At 36.5% G+C, this 21,875-nt stretch overlaps 1 protein-coding gene across 1 annotated transcript in view; it reads left to right on the top strand.

Annotated features, from left to right (window-relative positions):
* Window positions 1-21,875, top strand: part of adgrv1 (adhesion G protein-coupled receptor V1) — a 697,787-nt gene that overhangs the window by 430,999 nt on the left and 244,913 nt on the right. Inside the window, exons 80-83 of the mRNA XM_051930189.1 lie at window positions 8,075-8,324; window positions 11,061-11,200; window positions 17,859-18,019; window positions 19,051-19,151. Of these exons, the coding sequence (XP_051786149.1) occupies window positions 8,075-8,324; window positions 11,061-11,200; window positions 17,859-18,019; window positions 19,051-19,151 (652 nt within the window). The remainder of the gene's footprint in view (window positions 1-8,074; window positions 8,325-11,060; window positions 11,201-17,858; window positions 18,020-19,050; window positions 19,152-21,875) is intronic.

Genomic DNA, 21,875 nt, shown 5'->3' with positions numbered 1-21,875 from the left:
ATGGAGTTTATATGTTGTTTTCCTGTATGTGTGTGTCTTGGGTTTTCCCCATGCATCTTCAGAGACCATTTAGTTCGGTTGATTTGTGATTCCAAAGTGGCCCCGGGGTGAGTCAGTGCATGAGTGAGCCCTGCTATCGACCGGGTCCAGTCGAAGGCTGTTTCCTGCTCTGTTTCCAGTATAGGGTCCACCCCTCTATATCTCTTTATGTCTCTGATTTATATGATTATGTTTTTACTCAGCTCTATGTCAACATTATGGGCCAGTGTCTCAAAAAGGTATATTGTAGAAGTTACATAGCATTGAATTTTCAATTCAACCTCTTTCTGTTTATGGTAAATTCATGCCTCTTTTTACACATTCTCTTGTGTACTTGTGCTTAGAAAATGTAGTTACATGTTATACCTGACTTATCTTTCTTCCTCATTTGAATACATATTCCTTATTATGATTTTTATGGTGATATTGCAAAGTTTTATAACTCAAAATGATATTCCTTCAATATAACAAAAGGTTGACTTGATTTTAGAATTAGTGTAGGGCATGTAGACACTTTACAGCGGTGATTTCTTGCAGCTCACAATGACGGGGTGAAGTTATTGCCGATTTGCACTACTCTCTATACCTATTTGGCCTTATTTTCAGATCTGCAGTCGTATTTTTAGACCATTTGTGCTACAAATTCTCTACAGTGTTGTTTACTAAATCCATAAGAAGAAAATAAATTTGTAGCTGAATATATTCAAGCTGACACAGCTACAAGCTCTTATTTTAAGTACCTATAAGACTTATTCATTATGTTTAAGCTACAGAGGCTGTGGAACTTGTGCTGAATCACAGTTTTCAAATGTCTGTGATAAATATGGGAAGTCCAAGTGATGCCAGGGAACCTGCGTCATGAAAGAAAAAAGCTGCAGCAATGTTTACAGAACAGTGAAATATGATTATGGAAGGAGCTCAATATTTATCTGCATGGGAGTAAACCAATCATTTGTTTAGCCGATGGGAATCCAAATTGTTTTAATTACTCTGTAAGACATCTATGTATATAAAAAAACAGACTGACGTCTAAAGGCATGGTATTTCTAAATTGTTTAGTGATTTATACTTCTTTTGGGTGGAAACTATTGCTCACAGGAACATACAGTTAGTGTTTGTTTGTTATTTGAAGAATCACTTTAGGATTCTGTTTCTGAAAACAGTAGTGATGCCTAAACAAATGTAAAATGAAAGTTCAAGATATGATTAAGAATGTGACATGCAATGTAAGATCTGTTAAAGTACCTGATAAGGTGAAAAATGTATTAATCAATGAATTACTAATGAAGCAAGTTAAATCTGTAAGTATATAGTACATTTAAAACACCTTGATACAACATGTATAAACAGCACTATTCAGGCCGTCTACCTGTTTTGGTAAATACTTTTGAGTATTGGGAGCTGTCACTGCTCCAGAGACCTGGGTTCAAATCTTGGCCAGCTCATTGTCTGTGTGAAATTGACCTTTTTTCTTTTGTCTAAGTGAATTTTTTCAAGGTGCCCTGGCTGCTCACTAGTGTTGAGCTGCAAAATTCACCAAAGTGTTTTTTGCAGTGAATATGCTGTTTTCATTGGTGATGATTTATGCAGAATATTTTCCTGAAAATTTGCTGTGCAGCCAGCTTAGGTGAAGTTTTTTTTCCCAGCATCCCATAATGCTTTTTGAGGCTAGCGTCACAGAGCTGTAGTAGCCATAAGCAGAACTTTTGCACATGCATGCTATAAGGATTTTGCCAGTCTGCTTCAAGCATGCATGGTGTTACAATCTAATCAGTACTCCAGCCATATTTACACTCCACGTGTGCTTACAAAAAAGAAACTGTCGCAGTATTTTCATTTTAGAGGGTAAATTAGCTCACTGTAATGAGAAAGTCATGAGTACTACCCACTTCCCTCATCAGAAAACGCAGAAAACCTGTGAAAGGTGTTCCTTCCTGATGGAAGTAAAAAGTGTGAAGCATCTGCACAGACACAAAGGAAACAAAAAAGGTGTTCTAGCTATGGCTGGAGCCATGACTTAAAACAATGCAATGAGGCAGTCTTACACCACTGCCTCGTGACACAGCCAATGTGTGCACTGAGATTGGAACTCTGTAAGTGCAATGATCTATATTTTATTTACTTATTGCTAGTTTGTGCCCATTTGTTGTATTATATCTGTGGTATTCGTTCCGTCTGTGTGTTTTGTTGTTTGAGGCACGGTGATGCAGTGGTTAGCACTGCTGCTTCATAGCATAGGTCACATTTTAGGCCACAATAATTTATCTAGCATAGTTGGAAGATTCATCCCTAGCCCTTAAGACTAGTTCAATTCCTCATTCTCAATTGACTTTAATGAATTTTGTGGAGTTTGTTGAAGTTCCCAAATATTTCCATAATTTTGCTGAACTTGTGGCAAAGCAAACTCCATGTGGTTCGCTTATTACTAGTGCTCACATAAATAACCCTGTGATCTAAATTTTAATCCTATAATCTTTTAATTAGATCCACTTTCCCTTTTCCTATTCTTAACTTAAAATATATAAATATATCAACTATCCCTTTCCTGTACCCTAACCTGTATAAATTTTTATTAGGCAGTCCTAAGGTTAATAAACTTTCATAATGTAGCACTAATGTTAATAACCCTAATTTTAAATGTATTCATTTTTAAACTGCAAGTTTAAAACATATTATTAAAATCTAATAAAAGAGTACTTTTTAAATTCCAAATGTATCAGATTTTCATATATTTAATATACAATATTTGTTTATAATGATAAAAGTGAAACAATTATTCAATTATTTTAGGAGATCAGAGAGCCAGTGCATGTTCCATCATGGGGAATTTTTATCCCTATCCAAAAGACGTGTGTTAGGTTGATTGCTAAGTCTAAAGGGAGTGAATGTGCTCTGTAATGCCCTGTTGGTCTGTCTAGTGTTTGCTCCTGACTTGCACTTGATGGACTTAAGGTACATTCTATTTTCCCCTGATCCTATACCTTGAATAAATGGATTTATTTGGATTAAAGGTGGGTTTTCGTATATCCTCATGTGGCAAATGGTGCCACTGCTCTACTGCCCAGTTGTTTGTCTGCCTATGAAAAAATCACCTCAGACAGAGGAGCACTGGAATCATTGAGCAGAACAGTCCTTTCATCAGACTGGTGGGCCCAGCACTGACGTAGCTGTAGAGTGGTCAGTGGGTGGATGTGGCTTGTTGGCTGAGGTCTCCAGGACTCCGTGTCTGACTTGTCTGACTCCTTTTCAACAATCTATCAGTGGTTATACACTTAACTGATGGACAGACATTGTTGTTTTTAGTTTATTGTAATTAGTTTCTACTTTGTTTTTGATGTGTTTGAACAAATCTGTATCCTTATATGTGATAGTTCTATGTTTTGTGAGTGGTATATTCTATTCTTGCATTTTGCCTTGAGAGTTATTGCGGTGCTCTGTGCCTGCACATGGTGAGGAGCACTGTGCAAGAACAAAGTAGTTTCTACTATTGTATTGTATATCTGAAATGACAATGATAGAGCACCCATCTAGCTCTGTGAAGAGGATTACTTGTGTTATGTTTTGTTTTTTGTATTTACCCCATTTTTGACATCCACTGCACACCCAACCTACCTGGAAGGGGGTCTCTCTCTGAATTGCATTTCACAAGACTTCTTGCATTTTTTTCTACATTTATTTTTTGCAGTATTTTGTTGTTTTCTTAGGGAGTCAAGGATGTGGGGCTGTCAAAAAACTGGGCCTGTTAAAGCCCATTGAGGCATTCCTTATGTGACTTTGGGTTATACAAGAAACAAATTGTTGATGATGTTGCTCTGTAAAAGAGGGCATAAAAAGCTCCCAATCGAAAAAGTATATTGCAAATGCTGTAAATTTTATATAATTTTAAATGTCTCTTCAACTTTATCCCTTGTTGTACTTGATCATTGTGGCATGTTTCAAGTGTTGATTCCATGTGATTGTTGCTGGCTGCAAAATTCACACTCCAAGGAAAATCTATGCATTCAAATCCACTAGATGGCAGAATTTTGAAAGTCTATTTCTTATTGCATGATTTGTATAAGCAAGTTAGAAGATAGAGTGGTGGATAATTGGGAGAAGAAACACCCTAATTAAATAAGGCGGTTGTTAATTTAAGAAGAAAACTTATAACATTTTACAATGAATAACTATAGAATTAAGATAAAAGTACAGCAACAATGCAATAGTACGTACGCTGTGGTTCTTCTGTAGATGAATGTTTTCCTGCAGGGATTCACAACTGTTGTCTGCAGTACTTGGTGGATAGGTAGGCTTTGAAGTGGTCCCATTGTAGCTAACTAGACCTCATGTCTTATGCTAACAACTCTCAATTTTCATTTTCATTTTATTTTGAAAATGATTTGACACAAATCAGGCTTATAGAAGCATAGCATTTTTGTAGTCCAAAGTCTTATTTATTTTAAATATTTTTAATCAGTACCTTACTATCTAGTACGGAAATTAATAGCAAAAAATTCTAAATTTATACATGATGATAATACATTTGTTACATGAGCTACAGTACTCAAAATCAAATTTCGGTATAACTTCCTTAACATATTACTTTTAACACATCAAAGTGTGTTTATAAAAACTGTCTGAATTCTGGCCTAGCCACTGTCTGTTTTGAGTTTGCCTATTCAACTTGTCATCGAATAGCCATTGTTGTCAGTCGAGGGTAAGGCAGGAGTCAAGATGAAATGTTGGGGTGCCAACTGGGCCACCCTGTTAACTCAAAATAATAAGCTGCCTCAAATTTACAAGCGCTCGATGGTGCAGTAAATGACCAAAAGGAAAAAGTAACTGTAGCCTGTAGCTTAAAGGCTGTGGAAGAATGGTCAGGCTTCAGGGTCAGAGCTCTGTAGTGTGGATGGCTCATGTCCTGAATGAGATGCCTCCATCTGGGAGCCTCTTGGTTTTATTGCTTGTGGACTGAAAGGGTCGGGGTCAGTTGACCTCATTGGGCATCTTCTTTGAGAAGTGGGTGACAGAAGAGTCAGCGATCATGTCCCCTGGTGCCCCATGCCATTAGTGCGAACCTCTGATGAGCCTGGAATATGACGTCATGACACGTATGTTTGACACAATGTTTCAGGTAGTCCTGTTTTCACCGGCATTGGTTTGATTTGGGAATCTAAATTGCTCAAGTGCATATATGTATGTGAGGCTAATGTATCAAAAATGATAAACAGTATATAGTTAGTATGACAACTACAGTATTTTCATGTTAATTATCATGAGACACATTACTAGAACAAACAAACAAAAATATACCGTATAGTGCAGGGCATTTAAAGATCCTGGACTACATAGTCATGCTTGAAATCACAGCCCACTGAAGCTGCAAAGTACCAAGGAAGCCTTGGAAGCTACTAGGACAGAAAAGGAGAATGACTGCTGATTTTCACTGAAGAAGTCAATACAAGTCTATCAAATTTTAACTGCTGTTGCCAATTCATTGTCTGTAATTTGTCTATATTTATGTGTACATAATGTATGTTAATTGATTTTTATGTACATTTGCTTTCATCCATCCATTGATGTTTCAGAATGCTTATTACTTTTTTAGAAATTTAATTCTATGTAAAAGGTTTTTCAACTACATAGTTAACTGTTTGTGTATACAGAAATAAAAACTGTCAGTCATTGTATTGAACATATGAATTGAATATTTGAAAAATAACATTTAATACCATTGTCTTATATATAAATAAGTAAATATTCAGAACATCACAAACAAAGTAAACAAAGGGATATTTTGAATTCAGGGTACATATTAAAGTTTTGAAATAAGGGTAACATTTTTAAATATAGTAGTTTAATAAAACCTTATTCTGAAAGTTCTAAGATATCAAAAGTTTCTTGCAGTTATGTTTTTGCTAACTTTTAGTGGTGTCAGCAAGTTATGAATCTACACTGATCAGCCACAACATTAAAACCATCTGCCTAATATTGTGTAAGTCAACCTCGAGGTGCCAAAACAGCTCTAATCTGTCAAGGCAAGGAAGCCACAAGACCTCTGAGGTTTTCTGTTATCTGGCGCCAAGACGTCAGCAGCGGATCCATTTAGTCCTTGAAGTGGACAGGTATGGCCTCCATGGATCATTTTGTTTTTCCACCACATCCCACAGCTGCTCAATCTGGGAGATCTGAAGGCTAGGTCAGTACCTTGAACTCATGGTCATGCTCAGGAATGGTTTGAGGAATAAATTTCAGTGTGGCAGGGTGCATTATCCTGCTGAAATAGGCCACTGCCATCAGGGAATACCATTGCCATGAAGGGGTGTACGTGGTCATCCTCATGAATGCCAGGACCCAAGGTTTCCCAGCAAAACATTGACAAGCGCATCACACTACCTCTACCGGCTTGCCTTCTTCCCATAGTGCATCCTGTTGCCATCTCTTCCCCAGGTAAACGACACACAAGCACCCACCAGTCCCCATGTTCTAAAAGAAAACATGATTCATCGTACAAGGCCACCTTCTTCCATCGCTCCATGGTCCAGTTCATGTGTCCATTGCTGACACTTTCAGCAGTAGACACATGTCAGCATGGGCACTCTGACCAATCTGCAGCTACACAGACCCATATATAACTGTGATGCACTGTGTGTTCTGACACCATTCTGTCATGGCCAGGATTAAGTTTTCAGCAATTTGTGTTACAATAGCCCTTCTGTAGGATTGGACCCAGATGGACTAGTCTTTGGTGTCCAAGGCTCATTGATGCATGTGGGGAGCAATGACCCTGTTACCAGTTCACTGATTGTCCTTCCTTGAACCACTTTTAGTAGGTACTACTGCATACTGGGAACACCCTATAAGATATGTCATTTTGGAAATGCTCTGACCCAGTCGTCTAACCTTATCACCTTCAAGAACTGACTGTTGACTTGCTGCCTAATAAATTCCATCCATTGACTGTTGCCACTGTAATGAGATAATCAATGTTATTCACTTCATCTGTCAGTAGTATTCATGTTGTAGCTGATAGTGCATAATCAACTGCATTCATGACTTTCATAAAAACTGAAATATCATACAAGTTAGAAGAAAATTCTCTATTTTTCTTTTTGAGAGGGAGTTCTTGTATGCAGATATGTCCACTTTCTTCCTATGCTTGTTGAGTACCCCTGTGCCTATGGTTGCAACAGACCACAAAATGTTTACCTGCTGCTCTTTCTTAATAACCAATGTTTACTTCTTTTCTGAACAGGGACAATTACATAATTATAAATTCTAATGGATATTAAACAATTAACAATGCAATACTTTGCTAATTTTTATGTATCTTTATGGTGGAGTATTTATATTTAGAAATACTTAAAAAAGTACAGAATTGCAAATGATCTAGTCAAATGTAGAACTTAGAACGTAATTGCATCTTTACACTGCTGAAAGTAACCTGCTTTTAAAATAAGAAAGTCTGGAAAATAAATGGAAGTATGAATAAAGCATATATAAATAATAATGATATGCTTATTTCCGTAAGGCACCTGACTGCTTAAAGCAAAGATGATTTTTAATCTTACAAACATCAGTGCAATCACATCTCTATATGGAATGTACAAATCTTTTGAAATTTTGTAATACCCATTGTGCTGTATTTCTCCAATTACTCATGTTTCCTCCACATCACAAACACATGGATGTAAGGTGAATCTGTGACTCTAAATTGGCTTAGTGTGATGTGTGTGTTTTAGTGTTGCTAGTGAGATATTGGTACCTCATCTAGGGTTAGTTCCTGCCACGTGTCCAGTGCTACCAGGATAAACTGTAGCTCCCAGCCTCATTCATTGAGAATAAATAGATGTCCATTGTAATTGTCATTTTCATCTTTATTAATTTCAATGTAATTATATAAACATATTAAAGCAGGTGCTACTTGTATTGCCTTCAATATCATACTGTTTAAAATCATCAGTACTGTTCTAATTGCATGAATTTAGATGAATCCTAAAATTAGAAATCGAAAAAAACTTTAAAATCTGACATTTGTATTTTTTCTGTATTACAGGGGAAAGACCATCCTAGATACTTGTCCACACTTGGCTATAAAAGCTTATCACTGGTATCCACCACAGATCAATGGCCACCAGTTTATGGGGAAAAATGGTGACTGGATTAGAGTGCCTGAAGCCTTGCTAAAGGTTTCCACTGTTTCTCCGTATGAAGTTGCAGAAAATAAATGTGAGAAGATTCAGTTCACAGAGTATAGTAGCCAACAGTGGTTCCTCACTGGCAAGCCCACTGCTCTCAATAATAAGGTGAGATTTTAGAAACAGAAGGTAAAGAGGCAGCTGCTGGGGTTTTTATTATGATTTATTTTATATATGGATTAAACTATTTTATTCTAAAAGATATTTAAATAAAATGTTACAGTATAATATTGCATAGTGGCGTTGCCTCGCAACAAGGAAGTTTTCTGCAGTTTCCACTGTAGATGCCAAGGCGATTGGATAGGCATCCCAACTGGGATTGAGGGAGTGATCTGTTACCATAACAGAAGTACAGCGTGGATCGAGACGCAACCTGACCGGGATGGTTAGCAAGCCTTATCCCAGTCAGGCTAAAAAACTAATGGATGAATTGGGCAAACATGGATGCCAGAGGTAGTTCATTTCACCACGTGATTGGTGGCAGTGTCCCACCTGGCTAGTCCCAGTTAGGATTCCTTCAGGGCTGCTTGGGAATTGGAGTTAGAAGTTAGAAAAGTAGCCCTGTCCACGTCTTTGGGTGCTACAAGAGGGCGCTATCAGGAGAAGAATGCCTGGGTTTCCATATGATCTGGAAGTGCTCCGGATGACCACTGCTGTGAAATTATTGTCTGTATTCACTTGGAATGGTTGGCTGACAAATAAAAAGAAAAAAAAAACAAACTTTATTTGAACCCAGAGTTGTGCTGGGTTATATTGTGTCTGCGGATTGGCGGTCAGTGTTGCATCCTACTGGTTACTCCTTCTACTGTCCAAAGACACACAGGTTAGGTGGAATTTGACCCTTATTGAATGTGTGTGTTCACCCTTTGATTGGCTAGCAATCAGTACAGGGATTGTCCCTGCATTACTCCTTTTTCTTGCTAGAATAGCCTCCTGGTCTGTATATACAGGTATAGAAAATGGATGGCTGGTTATAGTAGATTATATCAGATAAGAAAAAAATGTATTAATTCCATGGGGGAATTCAGAACCATTCAACTATAAAGTAAATATACAGTTAGGTCCATAAATATTTGGACAGAGACAACTTTTTTCTAAATTTGGTTCTGTACATTACCACAATGAATTTTAAATGAAACAACTTGGATGCAGTTGAAGTACAGACTTTCAGCTTTAATTCAGTGGGGTGAACAACACGATTGCATAAAAATGTGAGGCAAGTAAAGCATTTAACACAATCCCTTCATTTCAGGGGCTCAAAAGAAATTGGACAAATTAAATAACTGGAAATAAAATGTTCATTGCTAATACTTGGTTGAAAACCCTTTGTAGGCAATGACAGCCTGAAGTCTTGAACTCATGGACATCACCAGATGCTGAGTTTCCTCCTTTTTAATGCTCTGCCAGGCCTTTATGGCAGTGGCTTTCAGTTGCTGTTTGTTTGTGGGCCTTTCTGTCTGAAGTTTAGTCTTCAACAAGTGAAATGCATGCTCAATTGGGTTAAGATCAGGTGACTGACGGCCATTCCACCAAGTCAGAGCTGTTCCACGCCTTCTCCATACTTTTTTCTTGCCATCATTCTGGTAGAGGTTGATCTTGGTTTCATCTGTCCAAAGTATGTTTTTCTAGAACTGTGCTGGCTTTTTTAGATGTTCTTTAGCAAAGTCCAATCTAGCCATTCTATTCTTGAGGCTTATGAGTGGCTTGCACCTTGCAGTGCACCCTCTGTATTTACTTTCATGCAGTCTTCTTTCTATGGATATCTATGGACTTTAACAATATCTTTCTATGGACTTGGATATCGATACGCGTACCTCCTGGAGAGTGTTGTTCACTTGGTTGGCTGTTGTGAAGGGGTTTCTCTTCACCATGGAAATGATTCTGCGATCATCCACCACTGTTGTCTTCCGTGGATGTCCAGGTCTTTTTGCGTTGCTGAGTGCTTGCTTTCTTTCTCAGGATGTACCAAACTGTAGATTTTGCCACTCTTAATATTGTAGCAATTTCTCGGATGGGTTTTTTCTCTTTCACCTGCATGGAGAGCTCCTTTGATCACATGTTGTCTGTTCACAGCAAAATCTTCCACATGCAAGCACCACACCTCAAATCAACTCCAGGTCTTTTATCTGCTTAATCGATAATGACGGACTTGCCCACACCTGCCCATGAAATAGCCTTTGAGTCAATTGTCCAATTACTTTTGAGCCCCTGAAATGAAGGGATTGTGTTAAAAAATGCTTTAGTTGCCTCACATTTTTATGTAATCGTTTTGTTCAACCCTCTGAATTAAAGCTGAAAGTCTGCACTTCAACTGCATCTGAGTTGTTTCATTTATAATTCATTGTGGTAATGTACAGAACCAAAATTAGAAAAAAGTTGTCTCTGTCCAAATATTTATGGACCTAACTGTATACAACTGTAAAGTAAATATTTTATTATAGATTATATTGTATATATATATTAGAGATGCTGATGGTTTAATAATAAATGACAGTAAAATCTATTCCAAGTTTTTTGCCTCCTGAAATATGAATTTAATTAAATGGACACCTCCAGTAAGAGGTGTTTCTGCATTTCTAAACCTTTGTTTGTTCAGTTTTATTATTCTATAATTAATCCTTATCACTTTATTTCTAATTCTGTTAACCATATCAAATTCACTGTATATAGTAGAATTAAATCATAGGTTGCCATTTATATATTTAACACTAGAGGGCAATAATTGCACATAGTGAATGATTATATTGTTCCTATTAAGAAGTGAAAAAAATTGTTACAAGTGAGGAGGAGGAAGTGGAGGAGGTTGGGAGCATTTAATATTTTATATTCTTTGGTGTTTTTCAGATTTTTTCTCTCAGTTTAATGAACAAGGGCACACAACCTCTTTCTGAAAACGACAAAGTCATTTATCGAATCTACACCTCAGACAGTCGAATCAAACCTCGGCAGTCTCTTTGTCTTCTTTGGAGCCAAGCAGCTGAAAAGTAAGCTTTGGATATCTACTGTACAGGAACTCCTGACAAATCTTTAGATATGTCAGACAGTGCAATAACTTATACAACTTAATGAGGCAATTTATGTAGACAAATGAGTTCACATTTAACGTCTGTTTCAAAGGTCCATAATGTGTCAATAAGGAAGGCCAACTCCTCCTTCAAAAGACACTGTCTAGTTACAGTTTAGTTTTTTTTACCCCAATTAAACTGCATGTATAATTACTCTGTTTCTCTTAGCAACAATATTATCATTGGTCAAGTGCTTAACCCCTGCTGACTCACAGGTTCAAAAAGAGATATTCAGATATTATCCCTGTGTTGATATGAGTTTCCTAAAGATATCTCAGGTTTCCCATAACATCTCAGATATCTGGGTGTTAAGTTAATTGACAGATTGGCCCAGCGTGAGTGAATATGTCTTACAGTGGACTGGTGTCCTGTACAGGTGTAACAGGTGTCTGGTCACACTTACAGGTAATCTAACTTAGACACCATTTGAATATCCGACTACACCACCCAGTTTTATTAAGAGACTGGGAACTCATGAAATTTACTGAAAATAGCACACAGGTTTCTTTAAATTGGGCGGTGATTAAACACACCATGAAAGACACAACAGTAATTTCAGAAAAAAACACAGTAAGTTCTATTACACAAGACAATATAAAGTACATTAAAAAGATAAACGAACATAACAAAATCTAAACATATCCGGAACGAATTTCCTTTTTTAAAAAGGAAAACACACAGTCCACACTCTAAACGTCCGTTAAAAAACAAGAATTGGAGGATACAACCTTTAGTGGTGCAGAGTCCAGTTTGCGCACTGTGTTCCCCTAACACTTAATCGTTCAACTGTCCACGGATGCACTCTGTTCACTGGACACTAGCTGCTAGATGGAGAACTTCTGGCTGCTTTGTCTTTTACATCTTATTGCTAAATAAGGAGCCATTAACACACTGAATGCAGCTGTTTAAGATTGAAATAAGCAATTAAGGGCGGGGAGACTTAACAAGCGAGACCACTAAAATGAAGCATCAAACTATCACTTAAGCAATAAGTGTTTCATCAGCAATAATTGATTGCTCATTAAGAAACTGGGTTGGAACAAAAACCTGCAACCACTGCGGCTCTCCAGGACTGACGTTGCCTACCCCTGTCATAGGGTCATAGTGTGAAAATTAAATATCTACATTAATTCCTCTTTTCATCATCCAAAAGTAAATTTTTGGGTTATGGGAAATAGGCAGCACATGAGTATGAATGTGTATGTGCTGGTACTTGGTGTCCCCTGCTACTAGAACAGGCTGAGGCACCACTCTAGCCCCAACAATTATTGATTAGGAAAAGCAAGGAAAGGAAGATAATATAAATATTGCATTCATTTTAGAAATGTTAAAAAATTAAAATGTATCCTTATTTTTGTTTTTTCTTTTAAAATGTAATTTTAAATGTGTTGTGTATGTTGCCAAACTTAACTACATTCAAACATGTTTCTTTGTTAGTACTGAAAAGCTTCTTCGTACACAATATTCATTGTTTTTAATTCTAGTGCTAGGAACCAAAAATGACAATAAAAACCTTGGGCCCACCATGGGGCATTTATGAACAACAAAAAAAGGCTGATATCTAATAGGTGATCTCCATGTTCCAATAGCAGTGTGTCCCAAAGATAAAGAAAAAGAGAAGAGACACTTTTTACTCTAGGAATATGTAGTAGGAAAAATATGCTGGACATTTTGCAGCAAAGAGCAATCACCATTTAGGTTTAAGTAAACTTTTTATGTGCTATAAACCAGAACTGTAATTAACTTGAAAACAACAAGATAAAGTTTTTATTGGGCAGTGTTTTAGCACAGTGTTTAATGATATTTTCTCACAGCGCCAGGAGACAGGATTAAAAATCACAGTCTGGTCACTGTTACTGTAGTAGTTTTCTCCCTGTGTCTGGTTGAGCTTTTCTCTGGGTAGTTTGATTATCCTCCCACATCTCAAAGACGCACAGATTAAGTCAATGGGCTGTGGTAAATTGGCTTTGTCTGAGTTTGTGTGTGTTTTGTACATAACTAAAATGTAACTGCTCATCATCCAGGGTTGGTTCCCACTTAGTGCTAAGTGCTGTCTGGGTCAGCTATTTCCCTACACAAACCTAAACTCAATTACGTAAGTTAGAGAATGAATGATTTTTTTTATATATAGGCCTAAGTCATACAGTTTATTGTATGTTTGAAAGGTAATATTTTATTCTTCCTATCCAATATAAACTGGCAAGTTCTGCTTAAGGAAAGTGTTTGATGTTAAATCCATAAATATTTTATTTTACACTGGTTTTTAGTAAATAAAGCAGTAAAATATAATTCTCCACAAAGGCATAACTTTAGCATCAAGAATGTGGGGGATGTTAAACAAAAATATATTCATGAGAAAATACCCAAGGATCCCCATGTGATTTTACTCCCCTTTTCCTATAAGGAAGTTTAAGTATAGGGTGAGTGAAATTTATGTTAACACTAACGGCCTGCTATGTATATACTTATATACAATTTTTGCGGACAATTTATGTGCCACATATGGTACATGTGTTTTACATGATAGTGAACAGGTCGAGACATTCCTGTAAATCATCTTGCACATATGAAGTATGTTTTGTGAACGAATTGTTTCCGCCATTCAAATGTTAACATAATTTTGACTCACCCTGTAACATTGAATTTGCCAATGCTATATTCTTTTATTTTGTGATAGGACAGTGCCCTGTCCAGGGCTTATTCCTTTCAAAACTGCCAGGATTGCCTTTGTCCCCATCGCAACCCTGAATTGGATTAAGTAGGTTTAAGAATGTTACGTTATCTTCCTCTATTGTTGTTATTGTTTTAAAATTTTAACATTAAACAATTTTAGGTCACCTTCCAGCGCTAGAATTTGTTTTATTGAAAGTGTCCTTTGAATTTGTGTCAATGTTCCATTAAACTTTTATTTCAGTTATGAACAATGTTCCTTGTATGGGTCATTAGAAGAATGATTAATTTTTCTATCCATTTATAGTTATTGTTTTACAAAGTATTATATCCTCCCAACAGGAATGTCCTATAAAGCCATATATAAAACGTCACCACTTTATAAACTGTTAACAGTCTGTGGAGTCTATCTTATTAGAAGACATTCTTATGTTTAATAAGTGGGTATAACTCAGTGTGAAATAAAGAACTTTACAAAGGCCAACAATGGAAACATACATTAAAATACAGTATATTTCTCATATATTTAATTAAAATAAGAGGAAAAGGAAGAAAAAGTCACAGTGATGATTAAAATCATCTATGCTAACAAGCTGCAGGGATGAATGAGACCTGAACAGAAATGCTGAAAACTCTTGATATTGTGGTGTTTTGACTAATGTGTATCATTCATGTTGCGTGCAAGGCATGGAGATTGTATGTAGAGTGGAGTGGTGGTTGTTCCAGTTTTAAAAAGTACAATGAGAGGGTGTGTTTTATTTTCTTTGCGATCATACTTCTCTGCCTCCATGAGAAAGCCTGTGCTGGGTTACTGAAATGGTAATTTTGTTTGAAAGTTGAACCTCATATTCCACAGGAGCGACATGAATTCTTTCATGGCCATTAAACACTGAGCCAAATTTTTGTTCTTATACCCATACTGCATTTGAGGGTCACAGGAGTTTGTCATTCCTGTCTACATGTGCTTTGTGAACTTAGGAAAAGTTTATGATTGTGCTACCCATAGTATCTTGTGCAAAATGCTACTTAAGTACTGTGAAATAGTATGGCCCGGACACAGACAGGCAGACACATTTGCAGCCATCACCACATGTTTATTTACACTATATTATTTACAGTCTCTAAGTGCACCGCCACCAAACCCCCACAGTCTCCCAAAGTCCAGGCTTCACTTAGCCACCTCTCTTCGTCCCGGCTTCTTCCCCAGCCATCCTCTCTCTCTCTCTCTTTCTCTTTTCTCACACACTTCAGGCCTCTCCTCGCCGCCTCCTCTCCGACCTCGTCCACCTCCTCACCCGACTCCAGCCTTGATTGAAAGGAGGCGGCTCCTTAAATAAGCAGGCGGCTGATGACCACACCCGGCCACCAGCCACAGTATGTTGTTCTAGGATCACTGATGTATGCCATTTGGTCCCTGTAATTGTGAGAGTTGTATTCTAGTATTTGGTATTAAGTTGAGACCACTCATTGTAGAACTTGTACTCTGCAAGTGGTCCAGTGGTGTGTTGCCTACTCTCCTGGTTATGATTTTTGTGGACAGAATATCAAGGTGCATCTCTGTCTAGCTTGAGAACCTGGGGTTGCATCTCTGCATATTGTAGATGATATTTACTTCCTTTTATATCTAAAGCACACTGAATATCAGTATAGTTAGGGTGGGAATTAGCACCTTCAAATCTAAGTGTGAGAAGTTTTTGTCCTGAAGTTAGAATGTTCCAAGGGGACCTCCCAGCCCATTGGTAGAAGACGCAGGAGCAGACCCAGAACACAGTGGAGGGATTGTGTCTCTCGATTGTCCTGGGAACATGTAGCTACTTTCCAGTAAAGTCTCAATATTCATGAGGATTTGGGGCCTGGTCAGACCAGCTCAGCCTGTTGCTATCACCAGCCTCTTTAAGAAAAGCTAATGTTGATCAAGATATACTGTGTGCAACATCATACAATTATTGCCCATATGTTACAAGATACAAATACATATGAAACTTCCTAGTTAATAATTATAAAAATAATGTTTATTTAACACATTTAATATGTTATATATTAAATCTCTGTGACATGTTTATTAAAGGTGATTTGCCATAGATATCAAACTGACATACACTGTAAATACAATAAGATGTTACTAATTAATTTTTATTAAATAAAATAATGTATGATTTAATGTTGTGTATAGTTCATATATACAGAAAATTTTGTGAGAGGACACAATGGATGACTGCGGTGGGTTGGCACCCTGCCCAGGATTTTTTCCTGCCTTGTGCCCTGTGTTGGCTGGGATTGGCTCCAGCAGACCCCCGTGACCCTGTGTTCGGATTCAGCGGGTTGGAAAATGGATGGATGGACACAATGGATGAGCCAGAGGATTAATAAAACGCAACAAGAACAGAGTTTTAGTGCATAAACAATTAAACAGAATTTTCTCAACTGCTGTTACTATGTGGGTTATAGTAGTCTTTTTCTGTTGAAGTCGAATATTTCACCCATCTGTTCACATTCAGAAAACATTAAAACATTCCTTTTTCCTTAACTCATCTAAACATATTTTTCTCTAAGTAATCTAGCCACATTACCGAATCATATTCTTACTTATTTGCCAGTTAAATTTCACTGATTCATATATATAGAACCTCTAAAACTGCTTCTTCTTACACTCCTATAATTCTAATATGGAGAATGGTATATACAGATATAAACTGTAGGTAGACGTTGCTTCTTTATTGTATTCACTTTACTTTCCTTATGTTTGTTCTGGTGAAGACCTATGGCTACACAACAACCTGAAAGATGTGGGCCTTCTTCTACCCAGCAATAGTCTTCATCTCCTTCTGGGAAGGAGAGACTAGTGTTGACTCAGTGATACTTAGCAGTATGTTGTTAGAATTTGTGTACTTGTGCTAAAGTTAGTTATGATGAATTTGTGAATTTCCCATTGGGATTAATAAAGTATCTATCTATCTATCTATCTATCTATCTATCTATCTATCTATCTATCTATCTATCTATCTATCTATCTATCTATCTATCTATCTATCTATCTATCTATCTATCTATCTATCTATCTATCTATCTATCTATCTATCTATCTATCTATCTATCATCTATTTGTCTTAGAGAAGTGGCCAGACAAACAGCAACCAGAAATAGGATTCTCATGGTGATCATACTTTGGAGCAGAAATACTAGCCTGCCAAGCCTAGGAGTAATTTTGCTGACAAGAAGGTCACTAGGTAGCCCATGTAACCCAGTCAGCCTCAGCCCAAAAAAGCCATGTGCGGCTCACCACCCTCATGGTGCTGGGTAGAGTTTGTATGTAGTGCAATTAATAGCTATTGGTTGGATGTCTCTGGGCAGATTAAACCTTAGCATTGATAAGTTACTCCTAGGAGTTACTTAATTATAATGAATTCATCATACAGTATATTTCATTAATGAACTTTAATATAGTGCTTTTCAAATAATTTATCTAAATAAAATTATTAATTCTTATAATAACATATAAATATTTATTAAAACTGCAATAATATTTAATAGAAAATATTTAGAAAAATACAATAATACCAAATAGTAAGATGAAGCTTTTGAAGTAAAAATTACATTTAACTGGCAATTTTATGTAGAAACAACACATTGAAGTCATGGCTACAGTTCACTGCATAACCACTGTCATCTTCAAAAGTTTTTTCCAAGATGGATAAGTGGAAGAAAAAAAAGAAATAAAAAAAAACAGTCACACTTCTTTTTTGTTTCAATGTCACACTTTTTCATGTTCCTAATTCTGAAAGGAACACAGTACAATTGTGCACAGTTATTTAAGTAAGTAAAGAGGTCTTCAAGATACAACTGTCTTTATTGCAGTGCCTCTATTTTCATATACTTATTTCATATTCATTTGGTTTTAAATTTATAGCTGGCTTCCAGATGAGGAGTTCTGCCAGGTGACTGATGATACCTCCAATTTTGTGGAGTGTGCATGCTCCCATATGTCAATCTACACTGCCTTTGCACAAACTGACAGCCTTTCTTCTTACAACCAAGCCTTCTTCTCTGCAGGATTCATCTGCATGTCAGGTGTGTATCAAATACATGATGTCCATTGTTCTGCTGTGCAAAAAGATGTAATAAAATTCAAGCATATGAAATAACTAGTCTGTAAGTATTATGGTAATTATTGAAGATTAAAGAAATACTGATCATTAGTTAGTAGAAAGTAAGTATGTTCCCTCTGATGCTTGGGTAAAGATGTAGGCTACAAATCGAGATTTTACAGTTAGTTTGAAAGTCTGTTTTTAGATAATTTGTAATAATAATTTCAGAATTGTTTTCAAAATAATTAAAAGGAGGTGTGTACACTCCAGTAAATTATCAAAAAGTAAAATATGTGTCTCTCTTACAGACTCCATGTATTGTTTAAATTAATGACTTAAACACATTTTAGTAGTAAATGGGATTTTGCTCACAACACATCACTGAATATTACTTAGTTGTTACTTACCATGTGAAACTGTTGGTTAAATGTTGCTGGCCAAGCTGAGCTGAAACTACCTCTTAAGATTAAAAACATGGTTCTAGTTGTATTGAATCCTGAGGTTTTGAAAAGACAGCACTTTACATTTAGAAACCTCACAATTCTTAAGATTTGTTGACTCTTCTATCAGGTTTTTTCTGTTTTTGGGGAGGGGTTCACTTATTTGCTGAACGCTGTCAGAAAAATGGGACACTTGGGAGTAAGTGTAGGTATTGTGAAATGCTGATGGCAGAATTTTAATTAATTTATTTATTTAATTGTATTTAATTCTGCCACATACAGGACATTTTCTTTGATTTTGTGTTGTATTTTGAATACTCTTTGTCTATTTATATTCGTGTCCAGTGCAAAGCCTAAAACTACCAAATATTTTGTTGTTTTTATGTAAGGATGGCAGACAAAGATGACTCTGAGGGGACACAATCAGAAATTAATTAATTTGTTGCAATAATTCTTAGAAGGTGTAAATTAGGGAAGTTAAAAGCTCCACTCAAACTCCATTAATAGCAAACATTTTCCAAATTGTCTTGCATACTGTATATTGAATACATTTTGTATACTTACTTTATTTTAGGGTTTTCCCTGGCAATTTTGTCTCATTTGTTTTGCTCCAAATTCTCGATGTTTTCAGCTAAACTTCTCATTCATATGATGGTGGCATGTTTCGGAACTCAGGTAAGACAGCCTCTTTTTTCTGTGTCCTGTAGCTCATTTAGTGTGGACTATAAAGGTTTCTATCACACTTTTGATGAAGCTTCTGTTTTTACACACTGTTAAGAACAAATCTATTTAAAATAAAGTTCAATTAGCAACTTCCATTTTCCTGAAATGTTTGTGAAATTTTATTCAGTCAAAACATGTTGCCCAGTCTATTTCCAGTTATTTTACTCATTTAAATAAACAGGAAACAATACAGGAACCAAACCTGCATATAGGTCTTAGTCCATTACAGAGTACATGCTGGTGCTAATCTGTGTTCACTCATAACAGGTCAAGCTGCCATTTAATATTTCACCCACATCTTTGGAAAGTTGGAGGAAAAGCTCCTGAAAAACTCAACATCCTTTTAAGCGGATTATTAAATAGCTAATGACAGTTTTTAAAGTTAGTATTAATGTGTTTAATTTGCCTTAAGATTTGACTCCTCTCATTTAAAGTTGAAGATATTGTTGTCTAATAAATAACTAAGTATCCCTTCAGCATTTGTTGGTGGAAAAAAGTAATCTACTATTGTGGGTCCATATATTCATTTCCTCACCACTTTCTTAGGTAAAAGTCATTGTGGCATCAAGATGAGAGGATCTGACCAAATTTCCCTTTCCCTAGCAAAGCATTCCACCTGCAAGTGGAGGATTCCCGTGACCAAGTGTGGTTATTCTTCTAATGTGTTCTAGGTCCTTTGCTTGATCTCTCTTGCTGGCATGCATCTAATAGAGGGCAGCAAGAAGGCAGTTTCATCAGATATTTAAACCATCTCCACTAACTAGTTTTGATCTATACGTGCAATTGCAGTACTCTAAAGACCTCTTCAATCACTGAGGTTTACATTCAGTCATGGAGAGCGATCACAGAAAAAATGTAATAGCCAGTAATTAGCTTTTTTCACAAAATTCAGAAGTGTAACTTTGATGGGTAAATCTACTTTCTATTAGCTGACCAGTAATGGATCATGTTTATTGCACTTCACTACTCTCACTTCCTATAAGCGATTCTTGCAGTATAAGCAGTATTGTTTAAAAGTAACATAAAAAAGCATCATAAACTGGGCAAAGGCTATAAGATTTTCATGAAGGAATTCCTTTGTAATTAGCAAGTTAAGTGTGTTAACTTTTTATGACAGTATGCACCTAACCTGTTTTTACTTTCTTGTATACAAAGTATAGGGAAAGTATTGGAATCATCTAAAAATTTGATTTCACGATTTTGATGAATCTCCATGTTTTAGACCTCCCTGAGTCTGAAAATACCATTTTTGGAATTATGTCTGTGTGTGTGTATATAAACACGAGAACCTGAGTATGCTTTCACTTAGCTCAACCAAATTTTGCATATAAGTATAGGTACAAAATGTAAATTTCTATCAGCTTATGAGCTATTTCCACTTACCGGAAATGGTACTTTTTTATTCATGTAGCTGCAGAGTCTGATTTATTCAACTTTACTTTTATAATAATTGTTCAATATATTATTAATTTGATTTGATTTGTTTTTAGATGGTTCTTTAATGTACAGTACATAATATAAAAATATAATCATTGTCTTGTGGTTTACTCCTCAAATATCCATCCCCATATCTGAGTATTCGAGAAATTCTAGGAATGACCATTCCCGATTTCTTTTAATATTAGGGGGCTCTGCCCTCTGCTCGCTTGTTCAACCAATTTTGAATACAGTACAACTAATCTTGTCCTATTGCATAGCCCGTCACTCATACATAAATTATGCAAGGATACGAAGGATACATCCTTCTTTCAATAGTAATTCGGCCGGTGGAAGACCAGATAGTGTTAATGTATGTAAATATTCTACGGGATATTGTAAGTTGATGTTTTCATCTTCCGCAACATCACCACCAACTGTTTCAGCATAGTCTATTGATACGCATTTAACCAATTTACCGTGTAACCGATCGACAATTTTTGCGTTAATTCATTTGACTTTGTGCTAGGATTGCCCATGTACTCATTTCTTCTGTTGATAACCCTATGGAATGAAATTCTACAATAAGATTTGGACATAATAAGTCTTCTTTTATTGGGAACTTAAAGTGAATAAAACATAAAAATGTATAAGTGCTGAGAATGCAGGAACAGTGTCTGACAAAAGCATTCACACAAAATAGAGGTGAGAGGACCGTGGGCATGGGCCGTTAAAAAAAATATCGTGAGCGTTTAAAAAAAATCTCTTGGCAATAGTCTCGTCTCGTCTCAAGATTTTCCTTTATATTAGAGAGATTTAATGTTATATTCGTTTCAACGAATGCAAGTATATTGTAATATAGAACACAAAATGTAAATCAGCTATAATCTTATAGAATAACTGTATCTGATATATGATCACCTAGAGTCATTTTATCTTTGCATTATTTTGAAAAGTTTTTTCATGTTTGCTGTATGTGTGTTGGGTGGCACGGTGGCACAGTGATAGCGTTGCTGCCTCGCAGTTAGGAGACCTGGGTTTGCTTCTCGGGTCCTGCCAGCGTGGAGTTTGCATGTTCTCCCTGTGTCTGCATAGGTTTCCTCCCACAGTCCAAAGACATGCAGGTTAGGTGCATTCGTGATCCTAAATTGTCCCTAGTGTGTGCTTGGTGTGTGTGTGTGCCCTGTGGTGGGCTGGTGCCCTGCTCGGGTTTTGCTTCCTGCCTTGTGCCCTGTGTTGACTGGGATTGGCTCCAGCAGA

The sequence above is a fragment of the Erpetoichthys calabaricus genome, chromosome 7, assembly GCF_900747795.2.
Source record: "Erpetoichthys calabaricus chromosome 7, fErpCal1.3, whole genome shotgun sequence".
In the NCBI taxonomy this organism is placed as follows: domain Eukaryota; kingdom Metazoa; phylum Chordata; class Cladistia; order Polypteriformes; family Polypteridae; genus Erpetoichthys; species Erpetoichthys calabaricus.
This window is presented reverse-complemented; position numbering and strand designations above follow the sequence as displayed.